The following is a 23,073-nucleotide window of genomic DNA, read 5'->3' as shown; positions in this document are numbered from 1 at the left end:
AGGTCACACAGGTCACTGGGGACTGTTTACCATGCTACCGAATTGCTCCACCTGCTAATTATCAGAAAAGATATCCCTCACTGCCTCTGTATGCTCATGCGATTCTGCAATTTGGGCAACATTGGCTAAAGAAGGGTTGGACATAGTCAATGACCTAGTCTGAACTTTTAGATCAGGAGCTAACCAGATGATCATGTCTTGAATTAGTGAGTCTGCTTAAGAGAAAGCTCATTTGGGCATTGAGAATGACACTTATGTGAGATGTCCTGCAGATAAAGCTATCTAGACCACATACGACTGTGCAGGGTGCTTGTTGTGCTGGTTAAACTGCAACAGTGCCACCACCACACAGGTTTGATGTCTCAAATACTGTGTAAGTAACTGACAGAACTCATCAAAGGGAAGTTTCTTGAGCTCAACAAAGAGCTCCAAATTTTGGAGAACTTGGTACAAACCTGTGCTCCTGGACAACAACAAGGCAGCCCTATCAAAGGGATCAACCATACATGTTACCTGATAATGTGGTATGAACTGGTGCAGGTAACTCTTCCAGCTTTCTGTCGACCCATCAAACTGACAAACAGCAGGTGGTAGGAGCAGTGTAGAAAACGGCAAGGGAACTCTAAGAGCACTAAGCAAGTCTGCATTCTGGTTTATCAGCACCTACTCCTGCTCCTGTTGCTGCTGCTGCAGCTGTTGCTCCTTCTGTAGGCACAACTGTTCCTGTCAGCATTTCAGAAGTTACGGGACCGTGGTGGCCCAAGTTAACAAAAAGAAAAGGGGCAAAGGATAAAAATAGGGGTGTCACATGTGTAAGAACATACTTCATTGCCACTTTAGTATCTGCATAGGCATGAAATGCTGTTACTTGACAGGGTCAGTGTGGATACTTCACAGGCTAGCAGTGGCTCAATAATAGCCAGCGATCAGAACCTCCTGAGAAGCAAAGAAATTTGCCATGCACTTTAATATACATGAAACAGATAGTCTGAAGCCATGTAGAGACAGGTGTGGATGGCTAATGGATAATGGCTAATGGCTAAGCACTCAGCAACAGCACACAGCATGAAGTGCAAGGCAAGGTCCATTGTGGTTGAACTCTGGATAATCACTGGCCCACCTTGCCTTCTGCTGCCAGCAGGTAAACACCTCCAGCAGTGGGTCTACCCATACTACACATTCCATGCCTCCTCCGTGGAAGGTTTTTGCACTATTTTGCTGTGACACCTGTACCATCTCATCTGCCTCATCACGATGTCTATAGGCAGGAATACTAAACATCATTTTATAAATTTGTCTCATAAGTAATGTTCTTTACTGTTGTCACCACTTGTCTAGCGAGCGAGGTGGTGCAGTGGTTAGCACACTGGACTCGAATTTGGGAGGACAACAGTTCAATCCCGTGTCCGGCCATCCTGATTTAGGTTTTCCGTGATTGCTTAAATCGCTCCGGGCAAATCCTGGGATGGTTCTTTTGAAAGGGCACAGCCAATTTCCTTCCCTGTCCTTCCCTAATCCAATGAGACTGATGACCTCACTGTTTGGTCTCTTTCCCCAAACAACACCAACACACCACCTGTGTAGCAGTGGGATACTTAGTCAATCACAACTGATATTTCTGTTAATGTGTTCAACCAACAGAAAATAATAAACAGGTTAGAAAGTTCTAAGTTCTTATGCATGCATACTGATGAAAGCTTAAACTGGGAAAAACATTATGGCTAAGCACTGTAAGTGGTCCGACTTTTTCATTGATATTGCTAATTGCTGTAATCGCACTATTTCACTCCCATTTACGGAGCTTGTTAGCACTTGATGTTAGGTTGGCGCCATTACAATGCATTGTAGTAATCGCTGCTGCTTGCTGGATCGCTGCTGTGTCTCGATGCTGATGCTGGCTCTAAATCTGGTTGTCTAGGGTTAAAAACATGAGGTCCCATGTTTTTCATGTGCTTTTGATGATAAAGAACAAATGAAACCAACACATATGTAAACATCAAATATTTATTACTTTGGTGGCCATCTTAATTCCACTGTCCACCAAAGACCATAACACAACACAAAGCAGTACTTCCTTTACATGTTCTTTGTATTGTTTTTCCATCCCAAACAATAACCCAGAAACACACTTCACCAAAGTGACATTCCGACTGCCCCTGACTGCCTCCGACTGCCTGTATTTATAACATTGTCAAAGAACTACTAAAAAGAGATATAGTTTATAAGTCACATGTACATCTGTTATCATAATTTGTGCAGAAAAGTTATTAATTTGCATCGAGTGACATAATTTAACATGTTATTAAAATGACAGACAGATTTGTTGACTTGACAGAATAATTCTTTGTTACAAAAAGCCTGTTTTTTAGAAGTTTGTCAATTGACTTCTCTAATTTGCATAAATAAGTAAGTAACATGAATTATGAAGAATTACATTGGTTTTCGTCTAAAATAGGATTGATTACGTGAATACTGAGTGAAAACGCTCCTAGTGAACAAATAGGTTTCACTGGGTGATTTTTATTTAAGGAGATTCAAAATACCTAAGTTGGCCACTATTTTTCGTACTTCATATTAATTATTTAAGATGAACTTAGTGTTTTTACATGATGACATTTGCTGTATCAGTGATCAAGTGATATAAACTTTTGTGTGGGTCAGTTATTCAGTATAATTTAATGGGTTGACTGTTTATGGAGACATGTTGTGCAATCATTGTTAACATACACAATAACTTTTCTATAATCATAACTACTCATTAAACTGGTTGAATTTGGAGGGTATCGCATACTTCGGGAAAGTAAAGCCTTTAATATGTTCCGTTACAGCACTCAGCATGGCAGACCTGCAAAATATTTACATTCAGCTATATTTACCATTATAATAACTGTCACCTTTCTGGATGTACAAAACAGTAAATTAGTATATTTATGTATACTATGATTGACTGATGCATGGATATCCAACATCTTTACCTACTTGTGGTTTCAGTTTTATAGCTTCACCATTTCTGAGATGCTCATGCCCAGGTGGTGGCCCATAATAATCTGCCATTTGACGAAGCCATTTACGTCAGTGAATTTCCCCATTTCACTAGAATCACTCCCTGTTCAGCTCTGCTCCACTTACATACTTTCCTTACTGTGGCACGTGCACATGGTACCACCCAATGGCCTTCACTCTTTCATTGATCGGTGGTCACAAAGTCGATGGTGTACTTGGTGTTAGAGAAAAATATAATGTAATCTGTAACTTAATCATAGGTTCCTTGAAAACTGTTGTCTTAAAAAAGAGATTTGCATTATGAGGTTAAACTCTTCAAGAATCAATAACTTTTTAAAAACTAAGAGACGACTTTATGTGAAATGAAGGGACATAGATTACGACAGTAAAAACCTATGTTTCAAACTTTGTTGTACAGTTGTAAGCAAAGCCATCAGAGCATAAAAATACATGTGTTTAAAAAAAGCTTTTCCAATAACAAGAACTGTTTGGAACACAGAAATGAATTAGAAAAATGAGGAAATGTCTTTCAAGGAAAATAAAGCATGGAGCACTTAAACTACAAAAACTATTGACCCTTTTAATAACTTGTTTTAGTCAGAAGTAGAAAATTTAGATCTGAACACTTTCTTAGCAGATAACCTACAAATTCTACGAGCAGCATTTCTAAATAAGTTTAATAAAATTCATCTACATCTTGCATATCCAAAACAAGTTTTCAGTGTAACCAACTCTCTTAAAAGTAAATGTTTAAAAGCTTTGGGAAAATCAGTAGTAAAATAATCAAATATTGTTTGGTTGATCATCATAAGTTGCTTATCTAATGAATCTCTTCACAGTGGATATAAAAAGATAAAGTATTGGTAAAGATTTGTAGACCCATCTCATTAATGCCACTGTTTTCATAAATTTTTGACAAAATCATGTTCAAAAGAATTTATAAATAGTTGTCACAGAAAACATTATCAGTTACAAAACGTTTGTATTTCAGAAAGGAGTATCAACTGAGCAGGCTATATTTACACTGAAGACCTAAGGAGCTGGTACACATGCCTAATGTTATGTAAAGCTTCTGAGAGCACGCAGAACTGCCACAACATAACGTGGCATGGACTCAAGTAATGTCTGAAGTAGTTCTGGAGGGAACTGACACCATGAATCCTGCGGGGATGTCTATAAATATGTAAGAGTACGAGGGGGTGGGGATCTGTTCTGAACAGCATGTTGCAAGGCAGCCCAGATATGCTAAATAATGTTCATGCCTGGGGAGTTTGATGGCCAGCAGAAGTGTTTAAACACAGAATAGAATTCCTGGAGCCACTCTGGAGCAATTCTGGACATGTGGGGTGTTCCATTGTCCTACTGTAATTTCCCAAGTCCATCGGAATGCATAATGGACATGAATGGATGCAGGTGATCAGACAGAATGCTTACGTATGTGTCATCTGTCAGAGTCATATCTTGCTGTATCAGGGGTCCCATATCACTCCAACAGCACAAGCCCAACACCATTACAGAGCCTCCACCAGCTTGAACAGTCCCCTGCTGACATGTAGGGTCCATGGATTCATGAGGTTGTTTCCATACTTGTATATACACGTCTATCAGCTCAATAGAATTTGAAATGAGACTCATCTGACCAGTCAGCATGTTTCCAGTCACCAACACAATGTTGGTGTTGATGGGCCCAGGCGAGGCTTAAAGCTTTGTGTCATGTTGTCATCAAGAGTACACGAGAGGGTCTTTGACTCCAAAATTCCATATTGATGATATTTCATTGAATGGTTCGCATGCTGATGCTTATTGATGGCCCAGCATTGAAACCTGCAGCAATTTGCAGAAGGGTTGCACTTCTGTCATGTTAAATGATTCTCTTCAATCATTCTTGGTCCAGTTCTTGCAGGATCTTTTTCCGGCTGTAGCAGTATCAGAGATTTGATGTTTTACCGGATTCCTGATACTCACAGTACACTCATGAAATGGTCATGTGGGAAAATCCCCACTCCATCAAAACCCACGTTCAAATAAATGTCAGGTTTCTTTTTTAATTTTTACCTGCTCATTCCCTAGTTCTCTTCGTTTATAAGCAGGACATCATTTTGTCATTTGTCATGAGAGTGGGCTCCATTAAACTGTATGCACATGTCTACTAACCACACAGAGCTCAACATTAACTGGTCCTATCAAGGTCGTGTAGGGCAACTTCCTGATAGACTATGCAAACAATGAATATGTCAATGTGCTTTTGGTGCTGGGTGCATCTGATAACCAAGCTGCTGCTGTTGCTCATGTGTATTCTGCACAATACCCTCAAAGGTGCCATCCCAATAAGAATGTTGTTTGTCACCAGGAGAAACACCTATGCCTAACTGGTAGTCTTGATCCACTAGTAAATGGCAGAGGTCATCCAAGGACTAGGCATCTTCCACAAACAGAGGAAGCAATTCTTGAAACCATTCACCATTCACCTCAGTGAAATACCCATGATTTTGCAAGGCAGTTCAAAATATCTGAAAGACTGACTGTTGAAGTGTTGCACAATAAAGAATTACATCCATATCATTACACATTAACAGAACATCAGTGGTCAGAAGATCATGTTCAGTGAGTACAATTTTTGTGAATGGCTTTTGCACAAAGTAGGAGATAATAAACATTTTATAAATAAGGTGATATAGACTGATGAATCTAGGTTCGCTTGTGAAGGTTATTTTCAACCTCCACAACAACCATTATTTGTTGAATCACAACCCACATGTCCCACACGAGTACAGCTTTCAGCCATACTTTGGCATATACCTGTAGGCTGGAACCATGGGGGGAGAGCTTTTGGGCTCTTACCTATTGCTAGACAAGTTCAATGTGCCCCATTATCACCCATCTCTTTGCAGTGCTTTGTATGATGCATTAGAAAATGTCCACTTGGTGCTCAGCAACAGCCATTGTCTCAGAATGATGGTACACTGCTGCAGTTTTGAATGAATGTGCATATATATTTAGATGAAGCATTTCCACAGAAATGAATTTGTTGTAGAGGTCCAATGTTCTGGCCTCCATGTTCCCTGGACCTTAATCCACTAGAGTTTTATGTGTGGCGACATTTACAGGAGCCAGTTTGTAATCCCATGTATGCATGTACATGACCTAGCAGCTTGTGTACATACTACTTTCGCAGTGGTGGATGCAGTTGTGTTGCATAGGGTCCAGAAAGTATGATCCAGGAAGTGGCAAGGTGTTTGAAAATGCAAGATGGTCACTTTGAGCATCTTCTCTCAAGTGAATGTTGCCCATACATGTACATACTGGCTGTGTGAAGATAATCCTGGGAATCAATCATACAGAATGTGCACTCTAGTGTAGTTTGTTTATATAATTTTTTGTGCCGCACTGGATACAGACAGTGTTACTGTATCCAGTTATTTCTATTGGCGTTATTTGTGTCACATACAAAACAAATTGGTCGTTTATGTCTGTAAGAAGGTCATCGTGTGTGTTAATATTTAAGTAAATTTAACAGTAACAGAAAGAAATACACAAGATAACACACGGTGGATGCAGATTTATGCTGTAACTGGAAAAAGTGTTTGGCATGAGTGCGACTCGAACATTGGTGAGTCTGCATATCATTCCTCACAGCATTGCCTCATCTTACAGAGCTAATGGGACAGCTTTGGCACAGTGTAGAGTTCATGCTACCTGTTCTTGGCCATGTTGCATCTAGTTACAGCTTTGCCTCAATTTTTAAATCACATTTCTATAAAACCTATTAGTGGAATTGGATTTTGCTAGATACACTTTTGTTTTGAATTATGATGAGGACTCACATGCTGACCACCAAATGTGGCATTTTTTTTCATATTGTATAATGGTAAGACATAGATTTTGGAACCAGATTTTAAATTGTAATACATTTTAAGGGATAGATGTAGGTTCAGACCACAATTTATTGGTTATGATTAAAGAAATTGCAAAAAGATAAAAAATTAAGGGGATAGGATTTGGAAAAGTAGAAATCACCACAGGTTTTTGAGATTTTCAGAGGGAGCGTTAGGAAACGAGAACAGGGGAAAGGAATACAGCAGAAGATGAATGGGTAGCTTTGAGAGATGAAACAGTGAAGGCAGCTGAGGATCAAATTAGTAAAAAGACAAGGCCAACTATAAATCCTTGTGTAAAACAGGAGATATTGACTTTAGCTAATGAAAGGGAAAAATATAAAAATGCAGCAAATGAAGCAGGTGAAAGGGAATACAAATGTCTAAAACATGAGACTGACAGGATGTGTAAAATGGCTACGCAGGAATGGTGAGAGGACAAATGTAAGGATTTAGAAGCAGTTTTGCTAGGGGAAAGAAACATGCCACCTACAGGAAAATTAAAGACACCTCTGGAGAAAAGATAAGCAGCCATGTGAATATCAAGAGCTCAGATGGAAAACCAGTACTAAGTAAAGAAGAGAAAGTTGAAAGGTGAAAGGAGTGTATAAAAGGTCTGGACAAGGGAGGTAAACTTGAAGGCAATGTTATAGAAATTCAATAGGATATATAGGAGGAAATGTCAAAGCTAAATGAACGTATTTCCAGTTTACAATTTATAGTCGGTGCCCTGAAACTGTACATAAAGAAACTTCAATGCAAGAAAGGTGAGGCACTGATGAACCAAGAAAATTCGGCCTCAGCAGACAAGTGGAACAAGGAAGAAAACAGCGCCCGGGAAATACAATCTCAAAATAACAGCGAAACTTCTGTGTGCAAAAACACTGAAACTTTAGTGCATAAAAACAGTAAACTCGAGTGCATAAAAACTTTTCTGTGTTCACTGCTAAAGATACAATGATCACACCAGCTGAAGTCGAAAAGTTGGGAAATCAATCACAAAAACTGAACAGACCATTGCTAGTCGATCCCCTGAGTGCAAAAATTATAAAATACAAAAAAATATGTGTGTCTGGGAATACTCACGACTGGGAATATCTGCAGTGGTAAAGGAAAAATACAATTTCAAGGGATCTGAAGCCTGGATCTCCATTGTGTGAACTAGCAAACCTAACAAAATTAATTACAGAATGTATGTATAGCCACCTCAGTGGCATAAAATTGTTGTCAAATTGACCATGGTTTCAACAACACTAAGGCAGTGTTCATTAGAATTAGCAGCTCTATACCTTGATAAAAGTGTTTTTTGCGTAATTGCAACTGTTTGTTAAGAATGAGATAGGTGTTTAAAAATCTCTAGCTCATCTTAGGTGTTCAGCCTATCGGAAGAATTCAGAATTTTCATTTTCAAGTCTCTGTATATCGTCACAGCCTTAGAGAGCTCGGCAGGTGGGAATCATGAAATTTTAAACGTTGTTATTGGCTGACGTCCAGCAACCATGGTTTAACTTAATTACATAATGTATGTATAGCCACCTTGGCTGCATAAAATTCTTGTCAGATTGACCATGGTTTTGACAGCACTATAGTGGTCTAAATCAGAATGAAGGGTGGTCTCATTCTTAATGAACAGCTACAATTACGCAACAAAAGCTTTTTTCAAGATAGAGCCACTAATTCTGATGAAGACCGTTTTAGTGCTGGCAAAACCATGTTCAATTTGACAAATTTGTGCAGCCAAAGTGGCTATACATACATTCTGTAATTAAGTAAATGTGTGGTTGCTGGACATCAGTCAATAACAATGTTTAAAGTTTCTAACAAAATTAAGTGAAGTATGTAACTAGTTTGACTTAGGACAATTTCATTGTATTGCTGGGAGGCTGTAATGGCTTTTATCGAAGTGAGATTTACAAGTCTAGCACAGAACTGATAAAATGCTTAAATAATTTAATTCATACAAATGTACTCATTGTGAATGACCCACAACATCATGATTTACTGAATGGCTAGTTGGTCATGCATGAACCGTGAAATTAGTGTTGCAAAAAAGAGTTTCACCAAAATATATACTAATTTCCAGAATGTCAGTGTTATAGACATAGACATTTTGGAATGGATTTTCTACACAGCTCATGGACTTCATTTAAATGCACCAGGAAAGGGGATACTTGCTGGTAAAATATTTATTCGTATTTCACTGGACAATGAATATATTAGGACAAGTGGCAATCAAATGCCTAACCACAAAGTGTTTGGCAAGCAGCAAACAGTAAAGCCATCAATCAGTTGCCAATTACAAAGTGGTTTAAGCCCAGTAGGTCAGAAAGTAACAATTAAACAGTAAAACAAATGCAAGTCACGAAATGGTTCAAGCCAATAAGAACAGAGGTGAATGAAGCACAGATTTTGCGAGCTTCAAAAATAGCTTCACCACTTGATGATCACCATGAAGCAGCACCTAAAAATACACCAAGAACTTCTTAGGCATAACATCACCTGCAGAAGAAGAAGAAGAAGAAGAAGAAAAAGGAGTTCCAGCACCAACAGAAGTAAACACAACAGCAAAGCAGACTGCACAAGGAATAGTAAGAAGATGGAAAGTAGTGCACCTATCTCATGTGAAAGAATTTTTAACTAAACTACAGATACAAAGAACAAAAAGCACCCAAGACAAGTGCCACTTCTACAATCAAGTCTAACCTGTTTATCTTTCATGAAAACATTAGAGGATTATCAGCAAAGCAGATCAGCTATCAGTTAATATAAATGAGAGAAATTGTATAAACAATGCTCAAATATTATATTTTCCTAAATAATGTATCACAACTGGCATTAATTTATTACATTTAGAGTCTGACTACAATATTGCATGCTACTGTTCTGGGGAGAACTAGGAAAGAGGTGGTGTAGCTATTTTCGTTGAAAATAATATTATGTTTAGAACTATAAATGTAAGGAAATACTGTTTAGAACAACTATTTGGAGCGTGTGCAATAGAAATTAATGTAGATAACTCCTCAGTAATAGTCGTGGTAATTTACAGAGCACCTGGAACTAATTTTAGGTTTTTTTTGTTCAAATAGAATTATATTTCTCTCATTTATTTACTAAAAATAGTGAAATTATTATTTGCGGTTTTGATGTAGACTTTTTAACTGAAACCTACAGCAAAGTAGAGCTCCAACATCTGATGAATTCATATAATCTTACTGCAGTTGATTTTCCCACTAGTACCACACCTTAGAGTCAGGCTTTGATACACAATGTATTTATAGAATTAAGCAGGTACCACAGCTTCACTGTCACCCCTGAATGGGTTGTGTAACCATGATGGACAGCTCCTCACACTGTATGACAGTACACCTCTCAAGAAATTAATCCCCATCTGGAAATCCATTAGGTCAATGTCTAGAGTGGACATCTTCACACAAAAACTGCAACAGTTGGGCTAGAGCCCAATATTCAGGGTGGCTGAGGTTAATGCTAAATTTAATATATTCATAAATGATTTCGCAGCCATCTCTGAAAAGGCATTCCCAAAACACGTTTCTTAGAAGCAATACTGGTACATTACCAAACAAACCTTGGATCACAATGGGAATTAAACAATCATGTAAAACTAAAGAAGGAAATAATCAAAAGCATTGTTATTATGCGAAAGAAATTGATAAATCTCATAACAAAATGAAGACTATCTCGAATATCGTTAGAAGGGAGACAGGGAAGTCCATAAGAACTTTTGAAGATTTGAACATGAAGGAAGTCTAGTACATGATTCTGAAAACATAGACAATATTTTCAACAACCACTTCTTGTCAGATTCAGAACAGATAGACTGAAAGGGCTGTGTTAATGAAGTACTGTATCATATGCAAAAGACTCTACCCAAACGTACAGGTAAAATTCATATTACACCTGGCACAGCATCTGAAATTAAAAGAACAATCATCTTTCTAAGGAATAGTATTCCACTGGTTTAGATAATATCTCTAATAATTTACTGAAACAGAGCTGTGCATGTATAAGTGATGTACTTAGTCACATTTTCAATGTAACCTTACAACAAGGGACGTTGCCTAACAGACTGAAATGTGCTGTTGTAAAACCCCTTTTCAAGAAAGGTGACAAAACTGAAGCCACAAATTAAAAACCAATTTCCCTTCTAACTGCTTTTTCAAAGATTCTGGAAAAGCATATATATAAGAGACTTGTGGAACATACAGATAAATGTAACATTCTCAGTAAAAGTCTATTTGGTTTTCGAAAATGTCTGTCAACCGAACAAGCAATCTATGCTTTCGCAAATGAAGTTCTGGATTCAATTAATGACAAAATGGTAACAATAAAATTATTTTGTGACTTGTCAAAAGCCTTTGACACTCTGAACCACCAAAACCCATTACAGCAAGCAGACCTATCAGGAATAAGTGGCGTAGCAAATAAGAAAGGCGACAAAACTGAAGTCACAAATTAAAAATCAATTTCCCTTCTAACTGCTTTTTCAAAGATTCTGGAAAAGCGTATATATACAAGAATTGTGGAACATACCTCAAAGGCAGAATTTAGTAGTATATAGTACTGATGAGAACCATACTGTCCTGCTCTCATCTAATTGGAGAACTATTAAACGTGGAAGTAGTATATTGATGAGAGTTCTGGACCATAGAACATTTTGAATTAAAGATTCCAGGTTATAAATCAAAATTCTAATTTCACAGAATTTCCAAACCAAAAAATTTATCAGGGACTGATTACCAAGCAGTTTGGACCATTCCCCCCACTCCCTTTTAAACCAACCAAAAAATTTATCTATACACACAAAACAAAATTCTCATTTAAAAATTTACAAATCTCATATTTTATTTTTTATAAATGTTGTTGTTGTTGTTGTTGTCACCTTCAGTCCAGGGACTGGTTTTATGCACCTCTCCTGGCTACTCTATCCTATGCAACCTTCTTCATCTCCCAGTACCTAATGCAACCTACATCCTTTTGAATCTGTTTAGTGTATTCATTTCTTGGTCTCCCTCTACGATTTTTACCCTCCATGCTGCCCTCCATTACTAAATTGGTGATCCCTTGATGCCTCAGAAGATGCCCTACCAACCGATACCTTCTTCTTGTCAAGTTGTGCCACAAATTTCTCTTCTCTCCAATTCTATTCAATACCTCCTCATTAGTTATGGGATCTACCCATCTAATCTTCAGCATTCTCCTGTAGCACCACATTTCAAAAGCTTCTGTTCTCTTATTGTCTAAACTATTTATTGTCCATGTTTCACTACCATACATGGCTACACTCCATACAAATACTTTCAGAAACTACTTCCGGCCACTTAAATTTATACTCAATGTTAACAAATTTCTCTTCTTCAAAATCACTCTCCTTACCTTTGCCAGTCTACATTTCATATCCTCTCTACTTCAACCATCATCAGTTATATTGCTCCCCAAATAGCAAACCTCATTTACTACTTTATAGTCTCATTTCCTAATCTAATTCCAGCAGCTTCGCCCGATTTAATTCGACAACATTCCATCATCCTCGTTATGCTTTTGTTGATGTCCACCTTATATCCTCCTTTCATGACACTGTCCATTCTGTTCAACTGCTCTTCCAGGTCCTTTGCTGTCTTTGACAGAATTACAATGTCATTGGCAAACCTCAAAGTTTTTATTTCTTCTCCATGGATTTTAATTCCTACCCCGGATTTTTCTTTTGTTTCCTTTACTGCTTGCTCAATATACAGATTGAATAAAGTTGGGGATAGGCTACAACCCTGTCTCACCCCCTTCCCAATCACTGCTTCCCTTTCATGCCCCTCGACTCTTATAACTGCCATCTGGTTTCTGTACAAATTGTAAATAGCCTTTCGCTCCCTATATTTTACCCCTGCCACCTTCAGAATATGAAAGAGAGTATCCCAATCAACATTGTCAGAAGCTTTCTCTAAGTCTACAAATGCTAGAAACATAGGCTTGCCTTTCCTTAATCTATTCTCTAAGATAAGTCGTAGGGTCAGTATTACCTCACGTGTTCCAACATTTCTACGGAATCCAAACTGATCTTCTCCAAGGTCGGCTTCTACCTGTTTTTCCATTTGTCTGTAAAGAATTTGTGTTAGTATTTCACAGCCATGGTTTATTAAACTGATAGTTCGGTAATTTTCACATCTGTCAACATCTACTTTCTGTAGGATTGGAATTATTATATTCTTCTTGAAGTCTGAAGCTATTTCGCCTGTCTCATACATCTTGCTCACTAGATGGTAGAGTTTTGTTAGGCCTGGCTCTCCCAAGGTTGTCAGTAGTTCTAATGGAATGTTGTCTAATCCTGGGGCCTTTTGTCGACTTACATCTTTCAGCGCTCTGTCAAACTCTTCACGCACTATCTTATCTCCCATTTCATGTTCTTCTACCTCCTCTTCCATTTCCGTAATATTGTCCTCAAGAACATCACCCTTGTATAGACTCTCTATATACTCTTTCCCCCTTTCTGATTTCCCTTCTTTGCTTAGAACTGGGTTTCCATTTGAGCTCTTGATATTCATGCAAGTGATTCTTTTTTCTCGAAAGGTCTCTTCAGTTTTCCTGTAGGCAGTATCTTACTCTTAGTGATATGCGCCTCTGCATCCTTACATTTCTCCTCTAGCCATTTCTGCTTTGCCATTTTGCACTTCCTATGGATCTCATTTTTCAGACTTTTCCATTTCTTTTTGCCTGCTTCATTTGATGCATATTTATATTTTCTCCTTTCATCAGTTAAATTCAACATCTCTTCTGTTACCCATGGATTTCTACTAGCCCTCATCTTTTTACCTACTTGATCCTCTGCTACCATACCTTCACTATTTTGTATCTCGAAGCTACCCATTCTTCCTCTACTGTATTTCTTTCCCCCATTCTTGCCAATCGTTCCCTAGTGATCTAAATAACAATCATCATAACCTTATTTATCTATATCGAAAAAAATGAATTCTCATTTGCTCATTTAAAAGATTTACAAATATAATAAATTTTATTCTTTACGAAAAGAATCATCAAAAATCATTTACCTATCCTGAGAAACTAAATTCTCATTATTCATTTAAAAATTAAAAAAATGTAATAAATTTTGTTCCTTATAAATAAGAAGCATCAAACTTCATTTGCCTATACTGAAAAAAACAGATTCTGGTTTATTTAAAAAGTAGCAACTTAATAAATGTTTCTCTTTGCAAATAGCATCAATCAAATCTTAGCTACCTATATCATCAACTGAAATTTCGATTAAGAAACTCAAAGCTACATTATAACTGTAATCGTCTTAATAAGATAAATATCAAATTTCATTCTATATAATTACAACCTAAATAAAATGAACAAGGAAGTTGAGTAATTTAAAAGCTTGGAAAATTATAGTAAAATTAAGTATGGATTGAGTTACAGAGATTTAGAAAATATTTGGGAAGAAAATGGTTATTCAAATGTAACTAGAGAAGATCTGATGGTAATTACTGATTATTTTAATAAGAAAGAAATGAAGAAGTGAGTACTAAAATATAAGACTGTAAAAGAACTTCGATCAGAAATTCAACAGAAAATTTAAACAACTATTCCAAGCTTAATTAAAAAAATTTAACGATCTTATTGTAAATCTTGATGACAATATTAAGAACAATGATAACGATAATGAACTGAACAAAAAATCTTTGAAAGAACTTCATCAGATATTTAAAACGAAAAAAAATAAAAAATTATTGTAAACGTAGAAAAAGACAATTAATCGATCTTATCAACAAATCTTAAGGTAAAATTAATGATGATAAATATTTGGGTAAGGAACCGTTAAGTGATCATTGTAAAATCTGTTAAACAAAAAAAATTAAAAATTATTCTGACCTTAATAAACAACCATTAATTGATCTTATCAATAAACCTGAGAACAAAATAATGATAATGAAAATTATTTTCAAAAGCTGCTAATAGAAGAATATCAAGAAATTAATCAAAAACGTGATCCAAAAAATTTGCCACGTTCCAATTTTCTAGATGATTAAGATTTCATCAAATCAACCAAACGAATTTATAGAAATAATATTGTGCAATCAAGAATAATAACTTGTGGAATTGATAATATTGTTGAAGCACAAGAATGTTTTAATCCAATTAAAGAGGAAATAATCACCAAATTAAAGAATACTTTAATACAAAGAAGTACAATTAAATGTAACATGATATTTTTGGAATTTTAAAAATCAAGATAAAGTACAACAGTTTAATTTTAAAACAACTAATCATTTATATTAAGAACAACTGATTTAGAAGATTAATATCAAAAATCATCAGATAAACTATTAACCGAAATGGAAGAAATGCAGATGAAAGATTCTGGTCAGCCTTTATTTTATAAAGATAGTTTAGAATTAAATGTTAACTAACACAGTCCAGTTTCTGCTTCTTATTATGTGGATTTGCAAAAAGTAATTATAGATAAGAAAGCTGTAATTGATGTAAAAAATGTAATCAAAAATATTTTTCTACAATAAAATCATCTAAATATCCAGCAAGTTATCAGGTAGAGGCCATTAATAATTATAAAAATGTTTGATTAGAATTAGATGAAATTTTTGAAAAACCGAAAATTATTCTACCTCATCACTTAACAGATATTACAAAATTTGATAAGAAATAAAATACTTCAGTTGATGTTTATGGATATGAAAGCAATGAAGAAGAAAAAATTATTGTAATCCTCTTTACCATACACAAAATAAACCAGAAAAACCTATTAATCTTCATTTAATTCGAGAAGAAAATAATTCACATTATTGTTAGATAAGAAATATTTCTAGATTAATTAGTTCACAAACAAGTGAACCCAATCAAAGAATTTAGCTTTGTGATTGATGTTTAAGATATTTCCATTCACAGGTAAAAATTAGAGATTCATGAATACAATTGTAAAGAACACAAAGAAGTATAAATAAATATGAGTTATAAGTGTCAGAAAATTGAATTTCAAAATTATAATCATTCATTGAGGATGCCTTTTGTAATTTATGCAGATTTCGAATATTTATTAAAAGATATTAACACTTGTCATTCAAATCCTGAAGAATGTTATATTAACAAACAAAAAGACATTTACCAATTTCATTCAGTTATTATGTTAAACATTCTAATTGTGCTTATAAAAATACTGGTACACATACTAGTAAAAATGCAGCAAGAAATTCCTTGAAATTTAAAATAAGAATCTAAAGTAATTGCTAAAATATATCAACGAAATATTCTGATGGCAATAACTAAAGAGACTGTAATCAATTTTAAAAACTCGGAAACTTGTTTTAGTAATTGTTAAAATATATAAAAGAAATATTCTGATGACAATAAGTAAAGAAAATGTAATCAACTTTACAAATTCGGAAACTTCCGTTTTTTGGGAAACGATATGTATTTGGAAAAAAAAGTAAGAGATCATTGCCATTTAACCAGAAAATATCTAGAAGTTGCACCTGAAGATTCCAATCTAAATTACCAAAACCTTAAATTAATTCCAGTTCATACTCATATTTAACAAATTAAGATGTTCATTTGTTTATCAAATAATTAGCAGTAGATAGTAAAGATGCTGACTCTATTCCATATAATAAACAAAACAATATTCCTTATAGTAAATATGATGATGATCGATTAACAATAACATTTTTCGATACATTTAAATTCATGGCGTCAAGTATTGATAAATTATCATCTAATCTTACAAAAGAAGAATTTAGAGAAACATCAAAACGTGAACAATTAGATTTAATAAGTAAAAAGGAAGTTTTTCCTTATGAATATATGAATTCTGCAGAAAAATTACAATAAACAAAATTACATAAAAATAATGTTTTCATCAAAAACTTAATGAAAATATTATTTCTGATGCAGATTATAAAAGAGCAAAAACAGTTTAGAAAAAAGTCAATATTAAGCATATGGATGGATATACAAAATTATATAATAAATCTGATCTTTTAATTTTAGCAGATATATTCGAAAATTTTAGAGATACACTTGTTAAATCTTATAAACTTGATCTATCTTCATATTTTACAGCACCTGGATTGTCTTGGAATACTATGTCAAAAATAAGAAAATTTAGATTAGATTTATTACTTGATTATGATATAGTTTGATTGATTGATTGATTGATCATAGCTCTTCTTGCAGACTTAGGAGGTGATACCATATGTGCAAATATACTCTCTACCCACAGAGCAGAATAAAACGTAGTACTTACCACATCACTAGATCTTTCTTCAGTCAACAATTTCACTGTCATAGTCTGTTGCACCAGATGAGCTATATCTTCTAATGAACTTTCATGAAAGTGACATAAATATGGCACACAAGTTACTGTTATATATATTTCTTATCATACCTAATTAGATCAGAACTGGAGAGAAACTGTTGTTGATGGTATAAAATTTGTCACTTTGTTAACTGATAATATCTTCTTGTTCTTATTTTTCAGTGTTCTAACAGCCTCCAACAATATGATGCGAATTTTTCCATACAATTTGTTTCCATTACATGAATTTGCTTTGGATTTGTCAAATAATCCATTCACTTCAAGCTATTTTGTGATACCAGATAGACCTCAGAAGTACAAAGTACCATCTCTCAAGGAACTTGCTGCCCGAACTGTGGTTGACTACAGGTAATTTCTCGCATATTTTTTCTACAGCTACAATATACTTGTGCACAATTCTATCAAACTTTCTTCCATGATCACTTATTTTTCTTCTGAAGTATAGCCCTTTATACATTTGCTTGCTTACTTGCTTGCATTGTTTCTTGCAGTATCATCTTTGTAGATTGACAGAACAGAAAACTGTGTTCCTATGAAAAAATTTGTACTTCACTTGGTACATATATGCTTCCATCTACGAGATAGGCAACCATTCAGAATTGACACTTGATTGTCTGTGGAAAGTCTTGGTTACAATTTAATTTGTTGACACAATTCCGTGCAACATCATCAAGTCATAGCCATGTTAGAGGGAATTACGGCATGAAATACCACAGAACAGTTATACGCTGAGGTGAAAAATTCATGGAATACCTCCTATTACTGTGTTGCACCTCCGTTTGCCCAGCTTAGTGCAGCAGCTCCATGTGGCGTGGACCCAACAAGTTGGAAGTTCCTTGCAGAAATATTGAAACTTACTGCCTCTATAGCTGTCCATAATTGTGAAAGTGTTGCTGGTGCAGGATTTTGTGCACAAACTGACCTCTTGATTATCTCCCATAAATGTTTGATAGGATCCATGTCAGGTGGTCTGGGAGGCCCAATCATTCACTCAAACTGTCCACAATATTCTTCAAACCAATTGCAAACAACTGTAGCCCAGTGACAGGGCACATTGTCATCAATAAAAATTCTATCATTGTTTGGGAACATGAAGTCCATGAATGGCTGAAAATGGTCTCCAAGTAGCCAAACAGAACCATTTCCAGTCAATGATTGGTTCACTTAGACCAGAGGTCTCAGTCCGTTCCATTGAACACAGCCCACATTATTATGGAGCCACCACCAGCTTGCACAGTGCTCTATTGACAACTCGGGTATGTGGCTTCTTTGGCTCTGTGCTACACTTGAACCCTACTACCATCTCTTGCCAACTGAAAGCAGGACCCATCTGACCAGTCCACAGTTTTCCAGTCATCTACGGTCCAAGCAATATGGATGAGGAGAGAAGTGTCAGGTGGTGTCGTACTGTTAGCAAAGGCACTTGTGTCAGTTGTCTGCTACCATAGCCCATTAATGCCAGATTTTGCCACACTGTACTAGTGGATACCTTCATCATATGTCCCACAATGATTTCTGTGGTTATCTCACATAGTATTGCTTGTCTGGTAGCACTGGCAACTCTACACAAACAGCGCTGCTCTCAGTCATTAAGTGAAGGCTGTGGTGAGAAATAATGCCCAAAATTTGGTATTCTAATGATTCCCAAAATGGGATGTCCAGTGCATCTACCCCAGCTACCATTCCACGTTCAGATATGTGGCAGATATGATACGCGAGTTGGGACGGACGTGATCAAAGCAAAGACGTTTTTCGCCGCGGCGAGATCTATTTACAAAATTTCAGTCACCAACTTTCTCTTCCGAATGTGAAAATATTTTGTTGAGCCCAACCTACATAGGTAGGAATGATCATCAAAATAAAATGAGAGAAATCAGAGCTCGAACAGAAAGGTTTGGTGTTCGTTTTTCCCGCGTGCTGTTCAGGAGTGGAATGGTAGAGAGATAGTATGATTGTGGTTCGATGAACCCTCTGCCGAGCACTTAAATGTGAATTGCAGAGTAATCATGTAGATGTAGATGAAAGTCCATTAATTCTTGTCGTGTGGCCATAATCATTTCAGAACCCTTTTCAAGTGCATCATCTGATTATAAATGACAGCTCTGCAATGCACAGCCATTTTATACTTGTGTATGTGTTACTAATGCCATCTGTGTATGTGCATATCTGTATCCCATAATGTTTGTCACCACTGTGTATGAAAAATAGTCAGCTGTTACATCAATGCTTAGAAATAAATACAAGAACTAACCACACAGCAGTGGGGAAATAAGGTATCAAAAACAAGTCATACATATACGAAACTTAATGCCAATCTGAATGCACATGGGGACCAGTAGTGGTGAGAAACACAACATTGGCAACTAATACCGCGCATAAATAAGTATCAAAAAATGTAACCAACAGGAGGTCACACAATGAACATTGATTGTGTACTATATAATTTGAAAACCATGAAGGAAGCATGCAGACATAGTATTCAAAAATTTATTCAATGCACAGAATAAAAATAAATAATACTACAGAATATTCATATTTCATGTGGAATGTTAACTGGTACAATTACTAAACATTAACCATGTATCAGTTTTAAATCTTGAAATTCTGGTGCCCAACAGCTTTCAGAAACAGTGTCTGACAGCTTCCCAATTGTCACAATCAATAGATTTGTCTTGCTACCACAGTTAAGTAAGCAAGAGGCGCCAATAAAATAGATGTAGTTAAGTGTTGTCTAGAGCAACATATAGAAGCACCTGCCTGTCAACTTAAACTGAAGGAGGGCTCTTTTATAATTGTAACAGTGTATAGGTCCTCTTCAGGAAACTCATTTATTCCTGGAAAACTTGGATGCCTTGTTGTGCTATCTGTCAGATAGAAGAAAACTGATTATTATATGTGGGGACTTCAATGTTGATTCACTGACAGAGTGTAATAGGAAGAATGACCTGGAAGACTTGCTTGGTTCTTTCAATTTGACATCTGTCATTAATTTTCCTAATTGGGTAGTAAAGGACAGCAGCACATTGATAGATAACTCTTTTGTAGACCAAGATAAGTTTAAAAACATAAATTCATGTCGTGTTGAGAATGGCCTTTCTGATCATGGTGTTCAGCTAGTTACAGTATATGACATAGCTCCATTCAGTAATTCAAAACTACCCTGCAAAGTTGTGTGTTCAGTTAAAGACTCAACAATTAGAAATTTCAGGGAAAATCTTCAGCAGCTAGACTGCGATGAGGTGTACAAGGAACCCAATGCTAATTTAAAATATAACTTATTTCATGATACACTTGTAAGATAATTTGAAAACTGTTTCCCCAAGAAAGTAGTTAAATCTAATTATAAGAAACCATGCAAAAAACCTTGGCTTACTAAAGGAGTAAAAATATCTTGTAACCACAAAAGGGAACTGTATCTAACAACAAGAAAGGGTAATGACCCAGAAACAGAAAAATATTATAAAAACTACTGTGCTACATTAAGAAAGGTTATTAAAAAGTCTAGAAGCATGTGCATCATGTCTGAGATTAATACCTCTGATAACAAAATCAAAACAATTTGGCATATTATTACAAGGGAGACAGGGCAACCGAGAGTACAGGATGACAGCATTACCATCAAAGCGAATGGAAACTTGACAAATAACAAGCCGGAAGTCAAAAACGTTTTGAATGGTCATTTTTTAAGTGTTGTAGAGAAAATAGGATCTAAACGTTCTTTAGAAGAAGCAGCGCAGTTAATGGAAGAGGCCTTACTCACACAATTTGATACAATTGAAATTCCCACCTCTGCTTTCGAAATTAGGAAGATATTAAACTCTCTCAAGAATAAAAGCTCACATGGAATTGATGGCATTTCCAGCAGGATAATAAAAGCTTGTTCCCAAGAGATAAGTGGGATTCTTAGCCATTTACGTATTAGCTCTCTGAGCAGTGTATTTTCCCAGATAGAATGAAGTATCCCATTGTTAAACCACAGCATAAAAAAATGGGATACGTCTGATGTCAACAACTACTGCCCAATCTCTCTTCTGACTGCCTTATCAAAAATTCTTGAAGAAAGTAATGTATTGTAGAGTAGCTAAAAATAAAGTTTTAACAAAATGTCAGTTTGGTTTCCAGAAGGAGTTTTTCAACGGAAACTGCCGTATATACTTTCATTAATGAAATATTAAATGCTCTGAGTAACCGGAAGTCGCCCATTGGGATATTTTGTGATCTCTCTAAGTCTTTTGATTGTGTTAGTCATTGAATACTTCTAGATAAGGTCAAGTACTGTGGTATGAATGGGACAGCGCTCAAATGGTTTAAATCATACCTAACTGGAAGAGTGCAGAAAGTTGAAATAAGCAGTTCACATAATATCAAAAAAACTGGTGATTTCTCAAACTGGAAAACAATCAAGAATGGGGTGCCGCAAGGTTCTGTCTTGGGTCCTCTGCTGTTCTCAATATATACTAATGACTTGCCATTCTATATTCACAAAGATGCAAAGCTGGTACTTTTTGCTGATGATACAAGTATAGCTATCACACCCAAAAGACAAGAATTAACTGATGGAATTGTAAAAGGATGGTTTTCAGAAAATCATTAAGTGGTTCTCTGCAAATGTGCTCTCATTACACTTTGACAAAACACAGCATATACAGTTCCACACAGTAAATGGAATGACACCATTAATAAATATAGACTTTGATCAGAAATCAGTAGCTAAGGTGGAATATTCAAAATTTCTAGGTATATGCATTGATGAGGGGTTGAACAGGAAAAAACACACTGAGGATCTGCTGAAACGTTTGAGTTCAGCTACTTATGCTATTAGTGTCATTTCTAATTTTGGTGATATACATCTCAGTAAATTAGCCTACCATGCCTATTTTCATTCCCTGCTTTCGTATGTCATCATATTCTGGAGTAACTCAACATTGAGTAAAAAAGTGTTTATTGCACAAAAATGTGTAATCAGAATAATTGCAGGAGTTCATGCAAGATCATCCTGCAGACACTTATTTAAAGAGCTAGGGATCTTCACTGTAGCCTCACAATATATATATTCACTTATGAAATTTGTTATTAACAATCCGAACAAATTCAAAAGTTTATTTATTCGTTCGGCATATACAAGGCAAATATTACAGTGTCATTACAATCCACCAGGAAATTACAACACTACACAATGCTACTTATAGTTTTGAGCCAATCTATGGCTAGGTCAGGCAAGTAATGTATGTTCTTCAGTTCACCACTATATCCTACCACTTCACACACCAGTAGGTGGTCCATTGTCTGGATTTCACCACATTCACACACGGGACTCTCCGCAAGTCCCCACTTATTCATTAGATGTTTGCATCTTCCCACGCTTGTTCTAAGGTGATTTAAGGCAACCCAGAGCTTCCGAGGGAGATCAAAACCATTTATCTTCTTGCTGAGGTCATCGATAAGCTTTTGGTTCTTGTGTGTCCCTTTGCGCCATGATTCCCCGCAGGCTAGCTTTGGGTCGAAGTCCTGTAATTCCCTGCCAATCTTCCAAAAGGGGGACCTAGATTTTAGCCTGTTGATGGGTGATAAGTCTTGGTGTATAGGGAGCTCTGGATTGTGTACGATCTTCCTATATATTCTTGAGGTCGCCATGGAGTGCCTTATATCAGGGGGTTCTTCGTTGGCAAGGACTGGGAGCCAGTCACATGGGGTAGCCCTAAGTGTGCCTGAGATAATTCTCATCGTCTCTTTCAATTGGGTGTCTACTTTATTTACATGCGCACTTTTCACCCAGACTGGTGAACAATATTCAGCCACGCTGTACACGAGGGCTAATGCTGATGTCCTTAGTGTATTAGCTCCGCACCCCAT

The 23,073-nt window shown here is 36.1% G+C and overlaps 1 protein-coding gene across 1 annotated transcript in view; it reads left to right on the top strand.

The window, feature by feature from the left end:
- The window catches only part of LOC126248007 (uncharacterized), a 109,590-nt gene that overhangs the window by 40,811 nt on the left and 45,706 nt on the right, over nucleotides 1-23,073 (top strand). Inside the window, exon 3 of the mRNA XM_049948589.1 lies at nucleotides 17,383-17,568. Within this exon, the coding sequence (XP_049804546.1) occupies nucleotides 17,383-17,568 (186 nt within the window). The remainder of the gene's footprint in view (nucleotides 1-17,382; nucleotides 17,569-23,073) is intronic.

Source organism: Schistocerca nitens, chromosome 3, assembly GCF_023898315.1.
Source record: "Schistocerca nitens isolate TAMUIC-IGC-003100 chromosome 3, iqSchNite1.1, whole genome shotgun sequence".
Lineage (NCBI taxonomy): Eukaryota > Metazoa > Arthropoda > Insecta > Orthoptera > Acrididae > Schistocerca > Schistocerca nitens.
The sequence above is the reverse complement of the archived record's forward strand: the minus strand, read 5'-3'. Positions and strand labels throughout refer to the sequence as shown.